Source organism: Scophthalmus maximus, chromosome 19 (genome assembly GCF_022379125.1).
Source record: "Scophthalmus maximus strain ysfricsl-2021 chromosome 19, ASM2237912v1, whole genome shotgun sequence".
Lineage (NCBI taxonomy): Eukaryota > Metazoa > Chordata > Actinopteri > Pleuronectiformes > Scophthalmidae > Scophthalmus > Scophthalmus maximus.
In genome coordinates, this window is record NC_061533.1 from 12,386,808 (window position 1) to 12,408,563 (window position 21,756).

Below are 21,756 nucleotides of genomic sequence, written 5' to 3' on the forward strand. Positions count from 1 at the left end.
CAGCCAAATTGTGTAAAGGCTGGCAAAGCAAGAGATGCAATGCTCCACTGTAAAAAAAAAAAACCAACAGAAAATCCATTATCCATTTGTTTATGTACTTTATCAAATCTAAACAGAAGGGGATTTGAAGTCATCAGAAGCAGTGGAACTACTCTGATGATCCATTGCTGCCTAATAAAGCAGCAGCAACTGGACAAGAACATAATCGATTGGTAAAAATCCTCCAACATTTCATCCATTTTTTCACACATTGGTGTAAGTTACTGTATGTCTGTGCCTGTCACAGCCAAAGTCACCGTGTAATCCTGGGAAATCACCGTGGCTTTGTCAGTAGGGATTTCATTCTTTCATTCATTCGTTGGGGATAAACTGTTGTAAACTACCTGAAACCACATTTGCTGCAAAAAGAGTGATGTGAGTTATCATGGAGTTTGCTTTGCTGCAATAACAATGTTGGTTTTGGATGCACTTGAATTGTGTGATCCTGTTCAGGTTCACAAACATAGCACAGTGATTGGTCGGGCCCTTCGCCCCTTGTGTCCCACTGGTCTCTACTCAAATGAAGGCACGTCCGGTGACTTCATTCTGAACTTCATTTCCTGGTTTGTGTCGTCACTGTCGTGGCTGTGACGGGATTAAAAGAGAATAAAAACACAGTAATCCTCATCCATCCCTATGACTGCAGTGTGCCGAGGGCGACAGACGGTGAAAGGAGGCAGCCCGTGGAGAGCGCGCATGATCCAGACGCTTCACCTGACGCGCGTGTGGGAGGACGTCGGCGCCAGAGGACATGGTGTGGACTTCTTTTTCCCTCTTCTTTCTTCTCTCTCTCTCCACCTTGTGGGAGGATCCGTCCACGTAACGCAGAGCAAACACGCTCCGCTGCTCGTCGTTGCTCTTTCCTCCTTCGGCGTCGACGCGTCGCCGGTGACGAAGCCGCAGCCCGGAGATGCGCAGCAGAGGACACGGACGCGCCGACCACATCTGAGCCCCTCCGCACGGCTTCCTGCACCTTGGGCTGCTCTCCGAGGGAGAGGAGGGATTCGTTGCCGAGCTCGTCCTTGTGAGAACCACAGAGGATGAACACCATTCACTCGCGGGTGAAGAGCCGGCGGACCGAGTCCAGCCTCGGAGCGGAGCGCGAGCATTTCGACAAGCAGCAGGTAAACGCGTCGAGGGCGCAGTGACGGAGGAAGCGGCTCTCTGCTCGGGCCCGCTGCGCGACAGGCCCCCCGCTGCGCGACACGCCACCCGCAGAGGCCACGTTTCCCCCAAATGACCAACTTTAACGCACAATCGGTCGATTAACCGGCGATTCGATTGGGCTCAGAGGTCACAGCGGTGTCGAGTTGCCCCGCTGCAGTTTTCAATCTGCCCACTTGCTAAACGTGTCCAGTAAAATCCAGCTGAGGCACGAGGCTCCAGAGAGATGCCCTCTCTCTCTCTGTGTGTGTGTGTGTGTGTTTATTCCTAATATCAGTGTTCATCATCATTCGCTTACCACTGCAAGAATGTGAAGACAGTGTGTCACTGAAAAACTAGACATAAGAAAAAAGGACAAACCATTTTGATTCATTCATCGAGTTCATCGTTTCAGATGTGCTCTCCCATTGGCTGGCCTATATGACAATGGTCACATCCACTGAAGGATTTAATTTGAACATTTAGGCTTAATGTGGAGGAATTTGACCAGAGGATCCAATTATTCATCCATTTCTCTCTGAAGTCCGACTCCCGGTATCATGCTGATCTAGTCCTACTTGTTTGGCCACACTTCCTCCCTCACGGTTTCTTTTTTTAGCCGCCTCGTTGTTGGATTTTCTACTCGAGAAACATTGAAAATCCACAGGGGAGATAGTTCCCCCGTGGATTAACACCTTAGAAATGTGATTCAACGCCTTTTGACTGTGAACGACGAGAGGTTCTTCTCTTTCCTCCTACAACAACAGGTGCTCTGTGGCTTCCGGCTGTTACGTCACATATGCAAGCAAATAAACCGTGCTCTTGGCCAATGGATACAGTGAAAGAGCAAGAGATAAACCACGAGGTCATATTGGGGCTGCTGGTTTCAGTCTGACTGAGGAATATGAGATTCAAACGAGGTTGAGCAACCGGACGAGCTGTTGAGCCTCTGGCTGTTCAGACTTACAGCACTTTCAGTATGTTGTTATCTGAAATGGGCTGAGCTGTTCCTTCGCAGGGCGTGCGTTTCTCTGTCAGTGGTTTATTTGCTTGTGAAGCACGTGTAGTGTGGGTGGAGCTGAGGTGCTTGTCCTCTGCCCTCCTCTTCCTCACACAGCAGCTTGAATAAATGATTTGTAATGACGCTTAAAAAATCTAAAAGTGTTTGGTAGTATTAATAGGTGGGCTGGTTGTGTTTCGTACTGATCTAGTAGGAAGAAGACCACGTCAAGTCCTGGAGCTCTCTCCACGGAGTGAATCTCCGTCCGAGGTTCCCTCTTGTTTTATCTCTCTTTCTATCACTCTCCTTCTTCGTCTGTTTTGTTTAACGTGTTTTTGTTACATTTCCATCGCTGGGGATAGATACCGGGAGAACGCTATTCTCTTCCTTGTTTTAGTCACGCAGAATGGATGGCGCAGTTGCTTTGTGCCGTAGATCGAGTCGTCATTTCTTTCTGTTAAAACTGTGTCCCGGTGGCCAAGAGAGTGACACGGTGGAAGCAGGTCTTATAGGGGACCAACTTAAGGGGTGGATGGCGTCTTTGTTCCGATCGCAATTACACTGTGCAATCAGTTTTTAACATCATAATGACAAGTTTAAGCCAAAAACGTGTCAGCAGCTCACAGCATGTACATCATAGAGTGGAACTACTGCAGTTGGATTTGCTGCCTGGTAACTGGTGTTTCCTGTTCATGTGACTGAAGGATGCGGTTGTGTGCCGCCAGGTGGGAACAGCTCAGCTGATTGGATCCACTGGGCAACATGCAAATTAATTGGCTGGTGTGAGAAAGAATCCAAACTCCTGATTGGCTCTTTCTTTTTAAATCAGTTATTTAAACAGAAACTGTACTGCAAGACGTTTCTCTCTCTCTCGCGCTCTCTCTCTCTGTGTGATTTGTTTATTTGATGTAGTGCTTCTCAGTATTGCTGATTCATCCAGCACACTGACTGAAACTCCTCAACTGTACTTCACTTTCACTCCACTCTCTCCTGAGTTCTCTTCTTTATTTGTTGACCTCGGTACCAAGGTGAAATGTCTCACACAGTGCTGTGTGTGTGTGTGTGTGTGTGTGTGTGTGTGTGTGTGTGTGTGTGTGTGTGTGTGTGTGTGTGTGTGTGTGTGTGTGTGTGTGTGTGTGTGTGTGTGTGTGTGTGTGTGTGTGTGTGTGTGTGTGTGTGTGTGTGTGTGTGTGTGTGTGTGTGTGTGTGTGTGTGTGTGTGTGTGTGTGTGTTTGCTTTCCCTCACTACTGTTGCCTGAGTGAGTGCCCACGAGAGAGCAATGGGGGGTGGGGATACCAGAGGGTAAACACAGAGTGGGAGTTTTATGTTCAACGCATTCATAAAAAACACTTGTGTGTTGGTTGAAGTGTTTGTGTTTTAAGATTTTAGGAGTTCACTTCACTTTCAAGCTTTTACTTCACCTTTAACATTTCCTATCTAAGTGTTTCTCGTAGAAATCAGCCGTTTATTCTCTGCTCATAACTGGATAAAATGTTCATTATTAGATCTTTTATTGAATCAAACACTATGAGCAGAGTAACCATACAAAGCGAATGTGTAATCCTCATGCATTATTTTCAAAACACCCAAGATGTTGTGAGAGGATGATCATATGCTTGTATTTTCACAATAGACCAGTGTTTTTATCCTAAACACAATATAATCCCAAGTCTTTATGTGCTAAAATGCTCTGACATTTTGTTAAACAGACTTATAATCATAAACATCATGTGAATATCAAGCTAACCAGCCAGCTCAGTTTATTAAGAAACAATTGATCTCTTGTTGAATGTTTTTATTGGATGCCGTATACTGTATATAATTGAATTAGACATGTCATGGGAAACAATTTCTCTTCATGTAGCAATTTATTAGTTCACTTTGATTCATTCAGACGGTGCTTCTTTTTTGACCCCCCCATGATGAGGTTTTATTTGTGTTTTTACAATTTGCATTTCCATGACTTGCAGTGTCCTGTCTGTTAGCACGGTAGAGCAGTTGGGTGAAACACCAAAAAAATCCAGCGTGGGCTTGTGTGTTAGGATTATTGCCTGTGTTGCTGTGGGAGAGGCTGTGCAAGTTTAATCAGAGGGGGCCACTGAATCAATATGGGAGGAGAAGAGAGGAGCAACACAACAAGGAGTTATTAAAATACCAAAATAACCTTGCAAAGACGTTTGATCTGGGGAACAATTTTAATTTAACGAAAAATTCGAACTTTTGAACACGTCATGAACCCATGTATTCACTGAAAAGCACTTGTTAATAGTGTCACATGTAACTTACCTCGTGTGTGTGTGTGTGTGTGTGTGTGTGTGTGTGTGTGTGTGTGTGTGTGTGTGTGTGTGTGTGTGTGTGTGTGTGTGTGTGTGTGTGTGTGTGTGTGTGTGTGTGTGTGTGTGTGTGTGTGTGTGTGTGTGTGTGTGTGTGTGTGTGTGTGTGTGTGTGTGTGCGTGCGCGCGTGTGCGTGCGCGCGCGAGACCGACCTTGTCAGCCAGATCCCCCGGCTGCAGACTGTTGAATTAAGCTGATAAGGAGCTGCAATAAGTGCTCCTACCTCGGGGCATTATGTCCAGTGAGAAGCCGCTCAGGTGTGGCGTTGATGCTTTGACTTCATTAACTTCACGCGTGCCTTTGAGAACGGCATGTCCAAGCACATGGACACGCTGCTGAAAGGCAGAGACGACAAGGTAAGCAGAATAGTGTGGCTAAGAGTGTGTGGTGTCCATGGAGTGTGCAGCGAGTGTATGGCTACAGAAATGCAAGCTGGCAATAGACCTTATGGCAGGCCTAGGGGATTAGACCAGGCTTTCCCTCCCTCTCACTTCTCCTCTCTGCTGGTCAGGGGATTTACTGACGCTTGAACCAGATGCAGCACCGAGTTGTCGGGCGGTAGCATGGTCGACGGTGTTCACCACGTCTGCAGCTCTCGGACCAAATTGCTCTGTTAGTAAATGGTTTGGAATTCATCTGACTTACATTTGACCATGGCCTGTAGAAGCTGGTATCAGTGTGTTACCGTGTGACCTTTGCGCAGGCTGATGTGAGGCTTGATAGTGAGAGTTTCTATTGTGTGTAGTAGCAGAGAGATATCAATAAGGAGTTTAGTTATACTGAAATAATCACTGTAGTGACATGAATTCACTACAACAGTTTGCAAGAAATTGGAGAAGCAGACTAGCAATTTTTGCTGCAGTGATTGTCTATTAATGGATAAGTATATCCACAGGAAAAAAGTCCAAAGAAAAATGACAATTGATCCGATCCACTCTTTTCTCTGCTTCACTGCTACTTTTTCTTGTTGTATCAATAAAATAAGCGATTTGAAGAGATTTGTCTTGAGCTCTAAGGTTTTGTGATGGACATTTTCCATCACAAAACCGTTCTGATGTTTGATAGACCAAACAATTCCTTGAAAAAGTAATTGGAGCTGTAATCAAGTCTAGTCTGATCCCGCTGCCCATTGCTTTCCTAGTGGCCTTGAGGAAGGGCATGTAAGGGAATGTACACCGGAGTGCTCCAAGGAGTGACACCGAGGTGGGCTAGTGTTGCTGTAGTGCAGCAAGCGTATGCATATTTTGACAGTGAACTGTACGTTGCATTCTGTCCCATTCTTCTGCTTTCTGTCCCTGACGTCGCTCTCTCGCTGCTCCTCGACTGACGGCCATTCTTGAATGTACTATGCAGCCTCACTGCTCAGCGGCCATCTGTTGAGGCCTCTGTGCCAGGCTCTGTGTGCCAGAGCGCGGCCCCCTTCCAACCCAATCTTCTACCCCAGCTGTCGGCCTTCCTCCCCCCAACAAACCCCCGATTGTCACACAGGCCTCCATGCTAGCCCACTGCACTTGCCCCTGTGTAAACGAGGGACTAGCAGTTAATTTGCGTCAGAAGCAGGCGGGTGGAGTCTCCCATTAACTAGTGAACCCCTCTCTCACTCCGAAGGCCAGGTTTCACCCACAGTAGCCCCTCTGTGCTTTGTTGTGCGGCCATGTATGTTTTGCTGGTTGTGTGTGTGTGTGGGGGGGGGGGGGGGGTCAGGGGGGTGTGTGTGACTCCCAGGTTTCTTATGTATTAAAGAGGCTTTTATGGCGTTTTGTGGGATCAGAGGGCCCCTGCCACTGATATGTGATCATGCTTTAAACAAAGATGCAACGTGGATTTCCGAGCCTTTGTTTGAGAACCAGAGTCTTTTGCTGGCATGTGCACCTTCTACTACTGTACCTACAACCAATTAAAGTCCTTTTTATGAACGAAGATCATTTGGGTAAGACTCTGATAAAAGAGGCTGAGATTTAAGTTGTAGCTGCTTTAATGCTTGAACTGAATGCTGGATTAGTCTTTTACATAATACTGTGATGCTTAAGATGGTTTGCCAGCATTGCACAGATACTATGGTCCTCAACAGATGTGTTAAAAGGACAGAAGGCAAATAATAAAATAAAATGAAGCTGATATGCAAACTGCAGCAGCTTTCCCCCCCTGCATGTTTGAACAAAGACTTGCTGGTCTGGTTGATTGCAACAGCAGAGTGGGACACAGAGCTGCAGAACAAGGTTATTGTCTTGATAATAGTTGACAATAGTTGATTACTTTTTCAGAGCACTTCCCTCACACACAACACAACACAGAATTGGACGTAAGGCGGCGCACAACCTACAGCCTGGTTTGGCTTTATGGGCGTTGTCCCAGCAGACCAGTGTAATCCCACTCCCTAGCCGCAGTTTTGATCATTATGTAATTGTTATTGTTTCAGTGAGTGAATGATTAATCTCCCTTGACTTTATCGGGGATGGTCATACAATCCTCTGCTGTGCTGTCAGGCTCAAAGTGTACCATCAAATGGTGGCTGGAGAGTTTTCAGATTTGCTTATCTTCATTAGGAAAGTGTGTGTGTATCACACCCCACAGTGGATACAGAAAATCTGCAAATGTCGCTTTTCCAAACATGTAATGGTCTTTTCATTTGCGTTAAATAATGGGGGGTGGGAATTCTTGTAATTGGCCAGAAACATTGTTCATGACAGAAAAACACACTCTGAAGTGTAAAAGGATTTGTGGCTGTCAAACTTATTTTCAAATTTGACTTCTAATAATGATCTAATGCCTTAATGAAAACAACATCTCTGAAGATAAAGAGGAATATATTTCTCTTAATCTTCAGAGAGGAGTCTTTGGTAGAGACTTTGGTAGAGACGGGGACAAAACGTCTAGCTCAAGAGCACTTAAGCTATGCAGCCAAAGAAGTAGACACCCCAGTTGAGGCGTTGCTTCCCCAGGCTCTTTGCCTTCATTTTATTGGCACAGTTGGGGATGACCATGATGAGACCACTTGAGTGTAACATTGCAATACCAACCGTTTACTGTGTTTCTTTTATGTAATGATTTACTGTATCTGAGATTCATTGCCGTGGGTTAATATCCATGGGGGTCACACAGGTCTCCAACCTGTGTTTCCTTGTCTCTCCCTTCCTGCTCCTTTTCAGCGACACTTGTTTTACCTGCCAGACAGGTTGCAGAATGACTCGCCGTGTGTCCTGTGGTTCTGGTGACGCTCAGTCTCTCCCAGGCTTATTATCACTGGGAAGATTAGAGGTTCCATCTTTCAATCCAGGGTTTGTCTTCCTTGCACCCAAGCTCTATAGAAAAATATCTCTAAAAAATCTAGCAGCTAGAATATCCATACTGTTTTTTTGCCAGTCGAACTCAATCTCACTATAAGGTGAGAGCCGAGAGACCATCTGAACAACACTGTGTCGTGTGCACAGTGCAGACGCATTGTTTCTAAGATTCATTCCTGTCTTTGCGGCGCAGCCTTTTATCATTTGTTTGACTCCTGATCTTTATTTAACTTGTGTGCGTGGGAGGACAAGCAAACTGTACAAGAACTAAGATTAACTCCTGTCCTCTCCTCTCTCTTTTATTCCAGCTGAGCAGCATCAGCAAAGCAATCAACTCCACTGAGACGCCTGTGAAGGAGAAACATGCACGACGTATCCTTAAAATGAACAAAAAATGAAAAAACAAACATATAATGCCAGTCTCTAGTTATGCTAGTCTTACACACACATCTGATATTTGTTTACGGTGTTTACATTCATGAACAAATCCTTGACAGCACAGTTAACTGTATGCTTACATTTAAAAGTCATGAGGAAATCACATAATGGGAAAATGTTCTTTTTGTTTGATATATTTCCTGATTGTTAGGCTGGAGTTTATCAATGAGAGTTTATCAAAGAGAGGATATGCGTGTAAACCGGTTTGATAAGATCACAAATCTGTGATGGTGTTATTGGTTGGCATTGAGGAAACCACTAAGAATAATATTTCCAAGCAGCTCAAAATAAAATGAGTATATGTTAAGTTATACAACAAAATAAAATGTAAGTATACATCACCTCATGTTTAAACAGTATTTCATTGTGACTTGTTTGCACTGCAAATGCAATGCAAATGATGAATGTGGAATAGCCAGCAGTCCTGTGATAGTTCGTTTCCTTAATGACAAAAACAACAGGAATCATCTTGGGGACTCACAGGGAGAAGGGAGCCTACACCTTCTGGTCATACGCTCTGGGCTTCCCTCTGGCCAGCAACTCCATCCTCAGCTGGAAGTTCTGCCACGTACTACACAAAGTCCTGCGGGACGGCCACCGCAATGTGAGGCACAAAGTCCCTTTTTTTTCTCACACGTGTATTACTTCTCATGACACCATGCATTGCAGATGATAAAAGCGAAACGTTGTTGAGTGATCAAAGATCGGACTTCGCAGCTTCATTTTCATCGTAAAGCTTCGAAAGATGGTTGAGGCACAGACAATTTTTAAGTGTGGAACTCCACATGATTATTTTATTCTGTACATGAGGGATTTGTCCTCAAGGCAAAAAGTTCCCATTGGTTTAAATTCAGATCGAGAAGTGTTGCTAGTGTTGTTAATTTAAACTTTCCCCATCACAGGTTCTACAAGACTGCATGAGACATCACAGTTCTCTAGTTGAAATAGGGAAACTATGGGTGAGTCTTTGCATCTATTTTTTTAATGAAATCTTTAAAAAAAATAATTTCATAAGAATGCAGTTTGCGGTTTACTGGATATCCAAAAAGGCCTGGAGTAAGAGAAAGGAAAGCTTCAACTTGGCCAGATATTGTAACTGACTAAATTCTTGCTCGTCTGCTCCTGTTGTGTTTCAGGGCAACCTCCATGATAAATACGGACAGCTGGTGTTTCTGTACAGCAAGCTGCTCTGCACAAAATTGGAGTTTCATGTGAAGGTAAGAGGGCATCGTCTGTCATATGTCACACCACATACAATGTCACCAAGATGCATGCAATGGATAATTGAACAAAACGTTAGGAATATTCACTGTGAATGACAACCGGCATCAACTCTCCAAAACAATGTATCACAATGCAGCGTCCAACAATCCCACCGAACCTGGAGGTTACAGATGAAGTCCTGGAGCGCACTGCAGGGACAGACATTAATAATGTGTGAGTTTCTCTGATCAGCCTGAAATAATTATCGGAAACAGCACTGCTGCCACCCGAACGTGTTCATAAAGTAAAACGGACAACCCATGCTGAAGGTTTAATTTCACAGGATCCCATCATCATTGTTTGTGAGCGGGGCGTCTTTTCTTTCTAATGATGGTATCAACTTCACTCCTGCAGGTTCCAGCTCACAGTGGAGGTGTTTGATTACCTGGACACAGAGCTGAGGCTGGCGGAGACAGGTGGGGAAAAAAACCAAAAACCTCCTCCCACTTTTTTACCCTTCCAAAGAAGAGAAACCTGAGCTACAGTAGAGGGCTGCAACCTGCTGACATTATCTATTTATATTTAAGAGCAAAGAGCCAGTTGAGAAAGTGTTATTGTGAGCATACCGATCTATTTACATAGAGTGATTTTAGTTTCTTCTTGTTTTATGCTCTCCTGTGTTTGGCGCCTCTTGTTTGTTTTAACCGAAGAGGAAATGCCAGCAATTAGAAGACATTAAGTTGATTTCCTTCAGTTTTGCTGTGATGGTTTGCTCCTCCCAGGCCTTCAGGGTGGAGGCCCAAACTAATTTAGGCCATAGTACTGTGAACAAAGCACACAGTAATCTGTAGCTGTGCCCTCATGTGTTATCAGTTCCAGCACTGTTTCACAGTCACGGGCACAGAAGCTCCAGTCTTTGCATTTTGCTAAAAGTGTTCTTGGTACCTCACCAGTCCACTTCACGTAACAGAAGAACCAAATGTGAAAACTAACTGCAGCAGAACCTGACTCACTTAAAAGAGTTTATACGTCATTCAACCATTGGTGTCCACACACAGCTGTCATCCAGGCACTTTACAGAATGGATAAAAAGAAAAAGACTAGACATCATCTAGAAGCATGCTACACCTTCAGAAAATACATTTTCAAAATAAAAAGTTCTTAAACAGAATATTTGGTTAGTGACTGGCAAACTTAACTTAATGTTAGGGATACTTAATGCTTGTGCTCCTGTCTGTGACTTTGCCCCCAGTGATCCGACAGCTCAACACATCCATCGCCATCTCCACTCTCACATCTGGCCAGTGTCGCCTGTCTCCCCTCATCCAAGTTATCCAGGACTGTAGTCACCTCTACCACTACACCGTCAAGCTGCTGTTCAAGCTGCATGCCTGTAAGAAACGTTATTACCCAGACATAATGTCATGCGGAATAAGATTTGGCCTGTAAAATATGAGTAAAAAAATGTCTTCAAGATATTGACCTTCGTTTTTATTTTGTATGTGTTTATGAATTGCTTGTCATTGACTTCTAGGTCTCCCTGCTGACACCCTACAAGGTCACCGTGAACGCTTCCATGACCAGTTCCACAGGTCGGTCGTCCTAGGCCTCAGGCTGCAACAATGACAATAAGAGGGATGGCATGTAAAAGGGGGAACTTGTTTTACCAAAGGAAGTCTGCAACATAATCCTGCCTGGCCCCATCACCACAGCACTTTGAAACGATGCAAATGTGCCCATCACTGCTTCCCATCCCCCACCCAGCTGCATTTATATCTTTACTGCTGAGTTCAAAGAGAAGGGGTTTGTGGGGAGATGTTGCCATTAGATTCACTCACAGTTTTTAATCACACATTATGTTGTTTAGTAAGATGACAGTTTGACATACCTGCAAATGGTGATAAAACCCACAAAAGCCATCTATATGAAGTCCAGAACTATGACAAGGCAAAAATACCACTTGTAATCTTACAAGATAACATTTAAGCAAGCTATTTGGAGTATATAGTGCATGAATATGAGTTTTGGGAGTCATTTTAATCTACTTTCCTTTGTCCCACAGCCTTAAGACCTTCTTCAATAAAGCAAGAGACATGATGTACTTCAAGAGACTGATCCAGATCCCGAAGCTGCCTGATGTAAGAGCACAGCGGGAAGGGGAGAGGCGGCATTACTTCAGTGCTGAGTCACAGTCTCCATGTTGAATGGCAAAGACTTCATCATAGGCCTAATGCTGCTACTGTTGGCTACAAACAGGAGTAACTGGCTTAGTATTTACAAAGACCTTTATGCAGTGTTGAAATCTTCTCATATGTTACAATTAATAATGTTTTACAATAAAATGTCACCTGAACACAGAGGCAACCATGTTCGTGGTGTATCCAATGTCTACTCAGACAAGCTTCATTAGTGTCTCCTTTAAAAAAAAAACAATTTTATAAAAATGGCTTTTAAGTAGACGTTTGTTTGTTTTATTGCTTATTCACTTTACCTAAGGTTGTATCGGTTATCTCTTTGATCAACACTAAATTTGTAATTGCTTTGCATGTATTTTCCGGTTTTGTGTCTGTGAAGCACTTTGTAAACCTGATTTTTTTTTTTTTTGATTTTTAATGGTGCTTTATAAAGTAAGTTTAATATTTTTACTCTTTTGTCCTTCTCGTTGCCAGTCCCCACCTAACTTCCTGCACGCAGCTTCACTGGCCAAACACGTGAAGCCAGTGGTGGTCATGGCTAACGAGGACGAACCAGAGCAACAAGACGACGACGATGACGACCCAGAGCCGCTCATCGAGGTCAGCGACTTCGCCACATCCAGCGTACAGGCACAGCCACAGGTATGGCACAACTGGGACGGATACACCCATACACTAGCATGATGTTGTGTTTGCTTTTTATATTCATTCATTTATTTTTATTTTTATTTTTGCAGGAAATTGACATATTTGATCAGGCATTTGGGCCTGCAAATGGAGGTTTCGATGACAGGTGAGCCAGGATGTTTTAACCTGTAATTATTTAAACAGATTGATAGTTTTCAGCACATTGACTGTGACAGTACTTTTTCTGTCCGACAGGGATCTTCAGATTGAGAGCCTCAAGCGTGACCTCGAGTTGTTGAGAGCAGATCTGGAGAGAGTCAAAGCAGAGGTAAGGACATCTGGGACGGATTAATCTGATGCTTGCGTTTGGACCATTTTCTGTCTGTCTGTCTGTCTGTCTGTCTCTGAGTGAGTGAGTGAGTGAGTGTGTGTGTGTGTGTGTGTGAGATGTTATGGGGCATTGTTATCTGTGTGCAAAGGAATCTGGGTCATGTGTCGGGCGGATGCAAATACTGCTCTTGCCATGTGGAATGTGGCAAGTAGCCTGTGAATGAGAGGTGACGAGGGCTTCCAGTTGAGATTTTTGACGTCACAGATACAATTTCAGCTTGTATCCGGTTCTTTGATGTTGTTATTGTAAAAGCAAACATGAACATTTGGCAGGTATCAATACACAAGCTTGTGTTCATCTTTGTTTTTTAAGTATCTTGTAGAAAGGAAATTTCAACATTTTTATGTTGATAATTGCACAAACACACACCCGTGTGTTTACACACACACACACACACACACACACACACACACACACACACACACACACACACACACACACACACACACACACACACACACACACACACACACACACACACACACACACACACACACACACACACACACACACACACCCACCCACCAGTAGATTTTTCCTGAAGTGCAGACCTCTCCTTTCACCTCTTGCAGGCTCAGCGCTACATCACGCAGCTCAAGTCCCAAATCAACAGTTTGGAGGCAGAGCTGGAAGAACAACGTGCTCAGAAACAACATGCTCTCGTGGAAAATGAGCAGCTGCGCATGGAGCTTGAGGCCACGCGTCGCAGAAACGCAGAACATGAGGGCCTACAGACCACCTTCATTGAGGCAGACCGTAAGATATCCAATTGACACTCTTAAACAAACTCAGGGACACAATCATGGACAAGTCAGTGGGATCACACTGTCATCTCTCTTGTCTGTGCAGAAAGAGCACAGGCCACTGAGCAACGGTACAATAAGCTGAAGGAGAAGCACACAGAGCTGGTTGCCAGTCATGCTGAACTACTCCGGAAGGTAGAAACAGACTGCAGACCAGTCCAGAGATATTCATTTTAAATTAGATGTCATCACCTTAGTGTGTGCGGTTACACTTAATGCGGTGATGTGCCGACAGAGTGCAGACACTGTGAAGATGCTGTCAGCAACCCAGCAGACCCAGGAAGAAGTGGAGAGGACCAAACATCAGCTGTCGTTCGAGATCGATCGGATAAAACAGGAAGCTGACATGAAGGTGGGTGGGGTGTTGTTTCGCTTCAAAAACATGGATGTCTAGTGTGGATGTTGGTCATTGAGCCATTTCATTTCATTCACTGTAGCTGGAGGAGCAGAAATTTGAGATGGAGAAGCTGAAGCGAGAGCTGGAGGAGAAGATGGCAGAAGTGATGCGCATCAAGGCAACTCTGCAGAGCAGCGAGAAGGTGAGCAGCGAGCACCTGTAGTTTCACAGCGCATCAACGACTTTCAACGAAATTAGCAATTTAGCATTCACACTTATCACCAGTTTAGAGGCTTGGGGCATGTTGCACATTTCCGGATGGAATTTTTCTACTGGCACTCACGTCCATCTGCCTCTTCTGGCTTCCCTCACCACTCTCTCACTCTCTGTTATTGCCAGACATCGGGCCAAATGAACAGCTCAATGACAGCTCTGCAGGCAGAGAAGGAGCGTCTGATGCGATCTGTGAGTGAGAAGGAGGCGGAGCTGTCTTCTCTGCGGCAGACGGCGCAGGTGCAGCAGTCATCACTTCAGCAGGAGCGAGAGAGGAGCAGCAGGGAGCTGGGGGATCTGCAGGGCAAACTGCAAGAAAAGGTCAGTCAGGACAGCAGCGCCCAGCTCAGCAGTGTCAAAAGCAGACTTGTATTCAGCTTCTAGTTTTGTCTCCCTAAGAAAAAGTACACTGTCTCATGATTATAGACATTACACTATAATCTTGAACAAATTTGAAATATAACGTTATACATTTTTTGTATAAAGTATGTGAATTTGCATATTTGTACCATTGGCTATATTTACAAGAGATGTGATGCATACAGTATTATTTCTCTAAAGCTGTTGGAGGCAGGACATGACGATAATTCCATTGCGGAAAGCAGCGTTTTTGTTCACTCTCACCAACACGCCCACTCACTCACTGGGAATCTTCCGGAGATTTTCCTTCTGTATTCTCACATGGGCTCACACTGACATTTTCCAGAAATTTTACCAGGAGGGGGCTGGCAGGAAAAATTCTGGAAATGTCCGGAGCAACATTTGCGCACATTTGCAATCTCACATGCAGCCCCTCTGGACAATTTCAAGAAAATGTCTGGACTTCAGTGTTCATGTCTGAAAGCAGCTTAAATGTGATGACACCTAATTCTTCAGTAGTGACATGACTTTCTGTTTATCTTTAACTGCATCTTAGTCATGCCACGAGCAGTTTAAATGTGCATGCATTTTTTCTATATTTCGTAAAAAGCTGGCCATGAGGGCATACTGTGCTTTATCAACAGCATTATAGATGAGGGTCTAGGACTGAAAACTTGAGTAAAACTGGGTTTAATTTTAAGTGTCTTTACTCATTAGTAAGCCTGTGTAGGACATTGACAGGAATAACAACTGAATACATTTGGAAACACCCCATGAAACTAGCTCAGCCTAAATAAAGTCTTTTTAAGAAAAAGGTCAATGGAATATGGTCCAATTAATCCTGACTGAATGGAAGCAAGACTCTTGTGAATTTTGAAAGAACCTAAAGAAGAATGTGGGCATACATGATTAAGAGGATGCATTTACTTCACATGGAGAAACTGTAAATCTATTTATCTGGACTCTCTGTTGTACTCACTGCACCTAAACAAAAAAAAGAAGCTTAATTTGATAAATTTACGCAAACAGTAAATCCAGCTTTTGTTGATGAAACTAAATTAATGTTAAGTGGGCACACTATGGAGATTAGAGTGGCATGTATTCTGCCCTGAAGGTTGTCATGGACATGAATCAACATAGTTTACCTATGTATATTAATATAAATCTCTTGTCGTCATATACATTTATGTATGTTGTGTGTCTTGTGTATGAATGTAGGCGAATCAGGAGGAGCAGCTGAAGCAGAAGCTTCTGGAGGAGCAGTTTGCTCTGCTGCAGGGCACCATCACAGAGGCCGAGAACATCATCCAAGATGCTGTTGCTAAATTGGACGATCCCCTTCACGTACGCTGCACTAGCTCTCCAGGTCAGAGCCTTGCTCTTTTATTTCACAACATGTATAAACAGGTTACCAACAAAATAAATGCAAATAATGGGAAGATTTGATGAGTAAAAGAAAGACCTTATCTTAGCTTAGATCTTAGCTGGTTGACTACACAGAGTATATTTTCTGTTCTGGAGACGTTAAAAAGCTCATTGTTTTTTAGTTTTTTCCCCAATCTTCTGTATTTCCACCAAACACAGATTATCTCGTGAGTCGGGCGGAGGCTACACTGGGCTCCATCGACAAGGTCAAAAAGGGCCATGCAGATTATCTGAGTAACATGGGCGGTAAGATTTATCGTTTCCTGGACTTGTTATGGTTGGTTTGCTGCTGTGTTTGTTAATGCGGCACACTGGTCTCATACTGTACGCTCCTGTAACCAGATGCTGGAGGGCTGCTGAGGGCTCTGACCCAGTTCTCACACCTGGCTGCGGATACAATCGTCAACGGCAGCGCTACTGCACACATGGCGCCCGTTGACCATGCAGACCGTAAGGAATATCTCTGAATATATTTTCTCTGCATTATTTTAGCTTTTTTTTAAACATTCATTTTAGTACGTATATTAACCAGTTCATACATTCACATGTAAAGCAACATCTTTAGATTCAAGTCTGCTGAAGAAGCATCCCAAATATGTGTCTTTTAATAATCAGTGGCTGACGGTTAATCTCTGCTCTTTTATGCCCAGGACTGACAGAGAACTGCAGAGGCTGTGCCACCCAGAGTCTGCAGTACTTGAAGGACCTGAAGTCCAAGACAACCCTCCAGAAGGCAGACCCGGCCTCCGTTCGCATAATTGTTCAAAAGATCTTGCATTTGGGCCAGGTGCGCAAAATCAGAGCTCCTCTAAAACTTCTAATAATTACCAGAGTGTCGCTTCAAAGGAAGCCAAGAATAAATGACTGGAATTGAGAGTTTGTCTCTTCAAGTCTGGCTTTGACTTGAGTGACGGGTCACTGAAAAATGAAGGAATCCATAAGAGCACATTCAACCACTTCACAAATCCAGAACAGTGTAGGTGTTCTAATGCAGTGTATGGATTTGGCGATACAAACCGTTTATTTTGGTAAAAAACTTTTATCAGGAACACAGGGCTGCTATCTGAGGCATTGCTTTTACTGGATGTTGTACATTATTCAAACTGTATAATTATCCAGACTTGTTAACATTTCCGTACAGTTTTCAACAGCTGTGTCATTTTCAGTGTCATTCAGTTGTGTTTTTTCATGATTGTCGTACGCAGGAGCTGCGGCCAAAAGGCATGGACATTCGTCAGGATGAGCTCGGAGATCTTGTCGATAAAGAAATGGCTGCAACATCAGCAGCTATTGAGGAGGCGGTTCGTAGGATTGATGTAAGTATTGTAAATATTAGTATAGCCTGCTGATATTAACCGTGATGAATAGGTCTCGGGGTATCCACTGTAGTTGATAGATCTCTCATGTGGTTTTGTGTCCAGGAAATGATGAATCAGGCACGAAAGGACACTTCAGGAATCAAACTGGAGGTCAATGAAAGGTTTGTTCTTCTTTGGTACTTTCACATCATCATGTAGCTTAACACTGGGAATGTGGCGGTCTAACCTACGAAAAAGCAAGCAAAGCACAAAAAGTATCCTCCATCTTTTCTGATTACCTGCTCGTTCCTGTCATTCTCCACTGACTATTGTTTGTTTGGGGAAAAAAAGGCCACAACTGATAAATAACTTTGCAAATTTTAAATCTCTCTTCTACAGAATTCTCTTCAGCTGCACTGACCTGATGAAGGTACTTTAGTTTGTCTTTCCACTAATAGTACGTTATAGACTACACACAAAACCCTACATAATGTACAGTAGTATCTCCATTTTAAATGAATGTCCTAATGAACATTTGTGGATTTGTTTTCCTCTTGCTCCTTTTGTCTTCCACTCTCCCGTAGGCCATCCGCATGCTGATCATAGCTTCTACAGATTTACAAAAGGAGATTGTCGAGAGTGGGCGGGTGAGTCACACTGATCTTACGTTTGTGTTTAGTTTTTTTGTTCAAGAGTTGGAACAACTTTTGTTTCTGAAATCCGAATGAGCTGTTCTGATTCATTCAGATAAACGGCTAACAGCACTGATGTTTTCCTTGTGAAGGGTGCAGCCACCATTAAGGAGTTCTACGCCAAAAATTCTCGCTGGACTGAGGGACTCATCTCTGCTGCCAAGGCTGTGGGATGGGGGGCCACCGAGATGGTGTAAGTTCTCATTTATACGTCCCAGTTTCTATTCTTCACATATTTAAATGTAGTTTATGTAGCTTGTTTCAGCATCATTGTCAAATACTTATTACAAACAAATGTTCTACTTTAGAGAGTTGAGTTGATACCTCTGACCTTGTCAAGATTTCCTTTATTCCAGAAGAACTAATATCATATACATAATAGAAATGTTAGGTGACCTGACAACGACTGAACAACAACACAATAACAGCACAATAAATATCTATGCCTCTTTACCCTGAATTATTCATTGAGGTCATTCGGATTATCCTGATGGCCTAAACATCTACTCCTCTACTCATCTCTCATGAAGGAGACCGAGTAATGACGATTAAAAGATGTTAAAATGTCAAGTGTAGCACCTGTTATATGACACATATATTAGTTGGTACACAGAGCTGTAGCCACTCCACTTACGTGGATTGAAGGGGTATTGTCTTTACCTACTTTCCCACAGAGAGTCCGCTGACAAGGTGGTGCTGCACACGGGCAAATATGAGGAGTTGATTGTCTGCTCTCATGAGATTGCTGCTAGCACTGCACAGCTGGTCGCTGCCTCGAAGGTAATGCTCTGATTTCTAAGAAAATCTTTTTCGGAAAATGTTTTTTTACTGCAGAAACATGCTATGCTGCATTATGTTAATTGCCACAAAGTGCAATTGAAAACATTCCTGTGAGGTCCATTGACGGGGCAGATCAACCACATTGCATTCAATTATGCAGCAGTTTGTTTTTGCCAATTTAACTCTCTTTCTATTTTTGTGTCATCTGCTCTCAGGTTAAGGCAGACCGCAACAGTAAGAAGCTGTCAGTTCTCCAGCAGGCTTCTCGCCATGTGAATGAAATGGCAGCCAATGTGGTGGGCTCAACAAGGACGGGCCAGGAGCACCTGGAGGAAAAAGGTTTGTCCGATTTGTGCTTGAAACAATTACAGGCACACAATGAGCGCCAGCGATTTTTAATAATTGTGTTTTATCCAATCACTCTTCGTTTGATAGATACCATGGACTTCTCTGGGATGTCCCTCATCAAGTTGAGGAAAGAAGAAATGGAGTCACAGGTATGAGCGTCACTTTTGGTATTATATCAGAAAATTCTCTTTAATGAATTAAATTTAATCCAACACTCGAATCCAAAATCTCCTGGCATCTTGAGAGACACTTAATATGAAGCTCATCTAAACAAAATTTTGTTTAGATGAGCTTCATTATGAGCTTCATTATCAGTTGTTACTACAGTGGGAATCGCTTATTGTGACCACGTCGGTTTTGGGTCAAATTGTTCACTATAAGCAGATGATTGACAACCAAATTATATACCATCTAATAAACATTCGTATATAATTGTAATGAAATGGATAACATTGCTATTTACAGATTTTAAAATAAAGTAAAATTGTAGGTATGCACAGCAAGCACACACGCACGCACACACACATGCACACGCAAACACAATGTGAACACTCCGTATGTCGGAAGAGCTGAAAGGCACAGTTGCTACAGCATGAGGCATTCTCATACAACTTTGGCAATAAGGGAATTAGAAGCAAACAAAATTTTGCACAAAGAAAAACCAAAGGCATGTACGCACAGTCAAAAAGACGAACACAAGTTGATTTCTAGTTCTACATGAATGAACTTGGAGTCAGTTCGATGAACTTGAATAAATAAAGCGTCATCCGTTTTGACTGTGGATAATCGTCCATTTATTTTCCCGCTCCGCAGGTGAAGGTACTCGAATTAGAGAGTCAGTTGGAGAATGAGCGACTGCGTTTGGGTGAGCTTAGGAAGAAGCACTACAACTTGGCTGGAGTTCCTCCAGAGCAGGTTTCTGAGGGGAACGGAGACACCTCCTCTCTTGCCCATCCTGCGTCTATGTCACCCAAACCCAAACCTGCTCTTATGAAGAAGCCTGCAATGGCCCAGAAACCCAACATGCTCCCCAAAAATACAGTAAGAGCTGCGAAGTAAAGTCTGTGTTGTATATGAGGCAATAGGATGAGACTTGTTGGTAAATCTCATTTGTCCTCTTCTGTATGTTGCAGTTCAAGTAAACACCTGAGCAGCAGATGAGTGCTCCACTACCAGATGTTTGGTTTGACCAGAGAAAGATTGCCTTTTTGTGAACATACAGTTCCTTTGAGTTGCATGCTGATAATCCTCCTTCTCACCCTGCATCATGCTGTTCATCTCTTCTTCATTTTTTGTTTTTGTTTTTGCCAAATAGGCCAGATGCCGGATTATTGACCTGTGATGTCAGTGATTTGCCGTCTTAACACTTTTTTTTTTTTTGTTTTGTTTTTTAAGATTTGTATTCATGCCATCCTGGCAGAGCCCCTTATTATTTTAGTGCTTGGCATTGTGAACAAAAAAGGTCAATATTATACTTTAATACTTTGTGAAAGTGTTTTTTTCTGCATCACAAAAATTTTAGATGATTCTGCACTATTGTTTTTAGAATACACACCTTGATAATGACCACAAATCAACACCATATCTTTTTTGGCAAAACTTTGTTTTGATCATGCTTTGGACAACCTTTTTTGCACACTGTTTTGGACGTTCGTTACAGAGCACGTCACATTTTTCTTAATGTACACTGTATGTTATTTATGTTGTGGTTGGGGGGTAAAGGAAACTGGGGAAACACATTGCGTGCGTCCATGTTGATACAAAACTTTTACATACCTCTGGCTTTGCCTTCATGATGGGCAGTTTTCCTCTTATGTGCAAAACCGCTTTCTTTCTCAGCAGTGCAAGATTGTCTCAGAGGCCTTGACATGTACTGTGCTAAATGATTGAATAAGACTTGTTACATCTGTATAGAAGTGTGTGATTCGCACCTGGTATAATTCACAGTATATCTACACTCATCTTTTGAATGTCCCTTATTAGTGAAGACCCTGGATATTATATGAAAGCTTATAGATAGACTTAATTCTTGCACACAACTTTCAGGTGGAGGTGTCCCTAATCATCAAGTGCTTAGTTTAGGGTGAATGTGGAGATTTAGGTTTCATGAATGAAGGTGTACACTTTGCCTTTGGGAGCTTTTCTTACAGGGTCTTAAAATGCATCTGTGTATGTTCTGTCCTTTCCTCAGTACGAAAAGTCTTTATACACTCAGATCTCTTAATATATTTTAGTAAAGATAATGGTTGTTTCTCCTTATAAGAAGTATAAATGTGAAAGAAATGAACAATAAATGTTTGATTTTAATCATCTTCCATTGTGTTACTTTATCTTGTTCCAAGCTAATAGATGCTTTTTATAATATAATTTGGTCAAATGATCTTAATAGGCAATATATTATATCTGAGGTTAAACAACTCTACCAGCTTGTAAGGTTGACCATTTTCAACTTTTATTTACAGCATGTGATTATAACTACTTAAATGTGTTTGTTGTTTAAGAAAGAAAACATTGAACTTAAATTAATAAATGGTAATATTTTAACAAATACAGTTTGTCTAAAAAAAATATTTTATTATAGGCTTCCCATACCTCAAGTACAGTAGTGTTGGGATATTTGAAAAGTGTAATGATGGGCATAAAAGGGAATACACTAATAATATCATGACATGCGCAGCATGGCTGCTTTCAGGAGCTGTTGTAAATATGACAATTCTTGAAACCACGTACTCATATGACGTTCAGCAGTGGAATAGGCCTATACTACATTGATAGTCGAAACAAA

At 42.8% G+C, this 21,756-nt stretch overlaps 1 protein-coding gene across 2 annotated transcripts; it reads left to right on the top strand.

Moving 5' to 3' along the window:
- Positions 1-649: 649 nt before the first annotated feature.
- hip1rb (huntingtin interacting protein 1 related b) lies at positions 650-21,283 on the top strand. Of its 2 annotated transcripts, none has more exons than XM_035640171.2 (32): positions 650-1,163; positions 8,110-8,173; positions 8,701-8,843; positions 9,142-9,198; positions 9,376-9,456; positions 9,600-9,676; positions 9,857-9,918; positions 10,695-10,835; positions 10,977-11,034; positions 11,505-11,580; positions 12,112-12,279; positions 12,375-12,430; positions 12,520-12,592; positions 13,228-13,411; positions 13,505-13,593; positions 13,694-13,810; positions 13,896-13,997; positions 14,195-14,389; positions 15,647-15,794; positions 16,013-16,099; positions 16,196-16,303; positions 16,504-16,640; positions 17,059-17,169; positions 17,275-17,333; positions 17,551-17,581; positions 17,736-17,798; positions 17,936-18,036; positions 18,518-18,623; positions 18,839-18,962; positions 19,059-19,120; positions 19,785-20,012; positions 20,105-21,283. In XM_035640171.2, exons 1-32 carry the CDS (start codon positions 1,080-1,082, stop codon positions 20,111-20,113), a joined length of 3,201 nt encoding a protein of 1,066 aa, XP_035496064.2. In that variant the 5' UTR covers positions 650-1,079; the 3' UTR covers positions 20,114-21,283. The 2 variants fall into 2 exon arrangements, with proteins under 2 accessions (XP_035496064.2, XP_035496065.2); XM_035640172.2 differs by lacking the exon at positions 650-1,163 and adding an exon at positions 4,781-4,873.
- The last annotated feature ends 473 nt before the right edge of the window (positions 21,284-21,756 follow it).

Coding starts and splice junctions, on each gene's coding strand:
- hip1rb (XM_035640171.2), top strand. CDS start 1,080: ATGAACACCATTCACTCGCGGGTGAAGAGCCGGCGGACCGAGTCCAGC. Junction 12,593..13,227: donor TGGAGAGAGTCAAAGCAGAG/GTAAGGACATCT, acceptor CACCTCTTGCAG/GCTCAGCGCTACATCACGCA. Junction 18,963..19,058: donor GGAGCACCTGGAGGAAAAAG/GTTTGTCCGATT, acceptor TTCGTTTGATAG/ATACCATGGACTTCTCTGGG.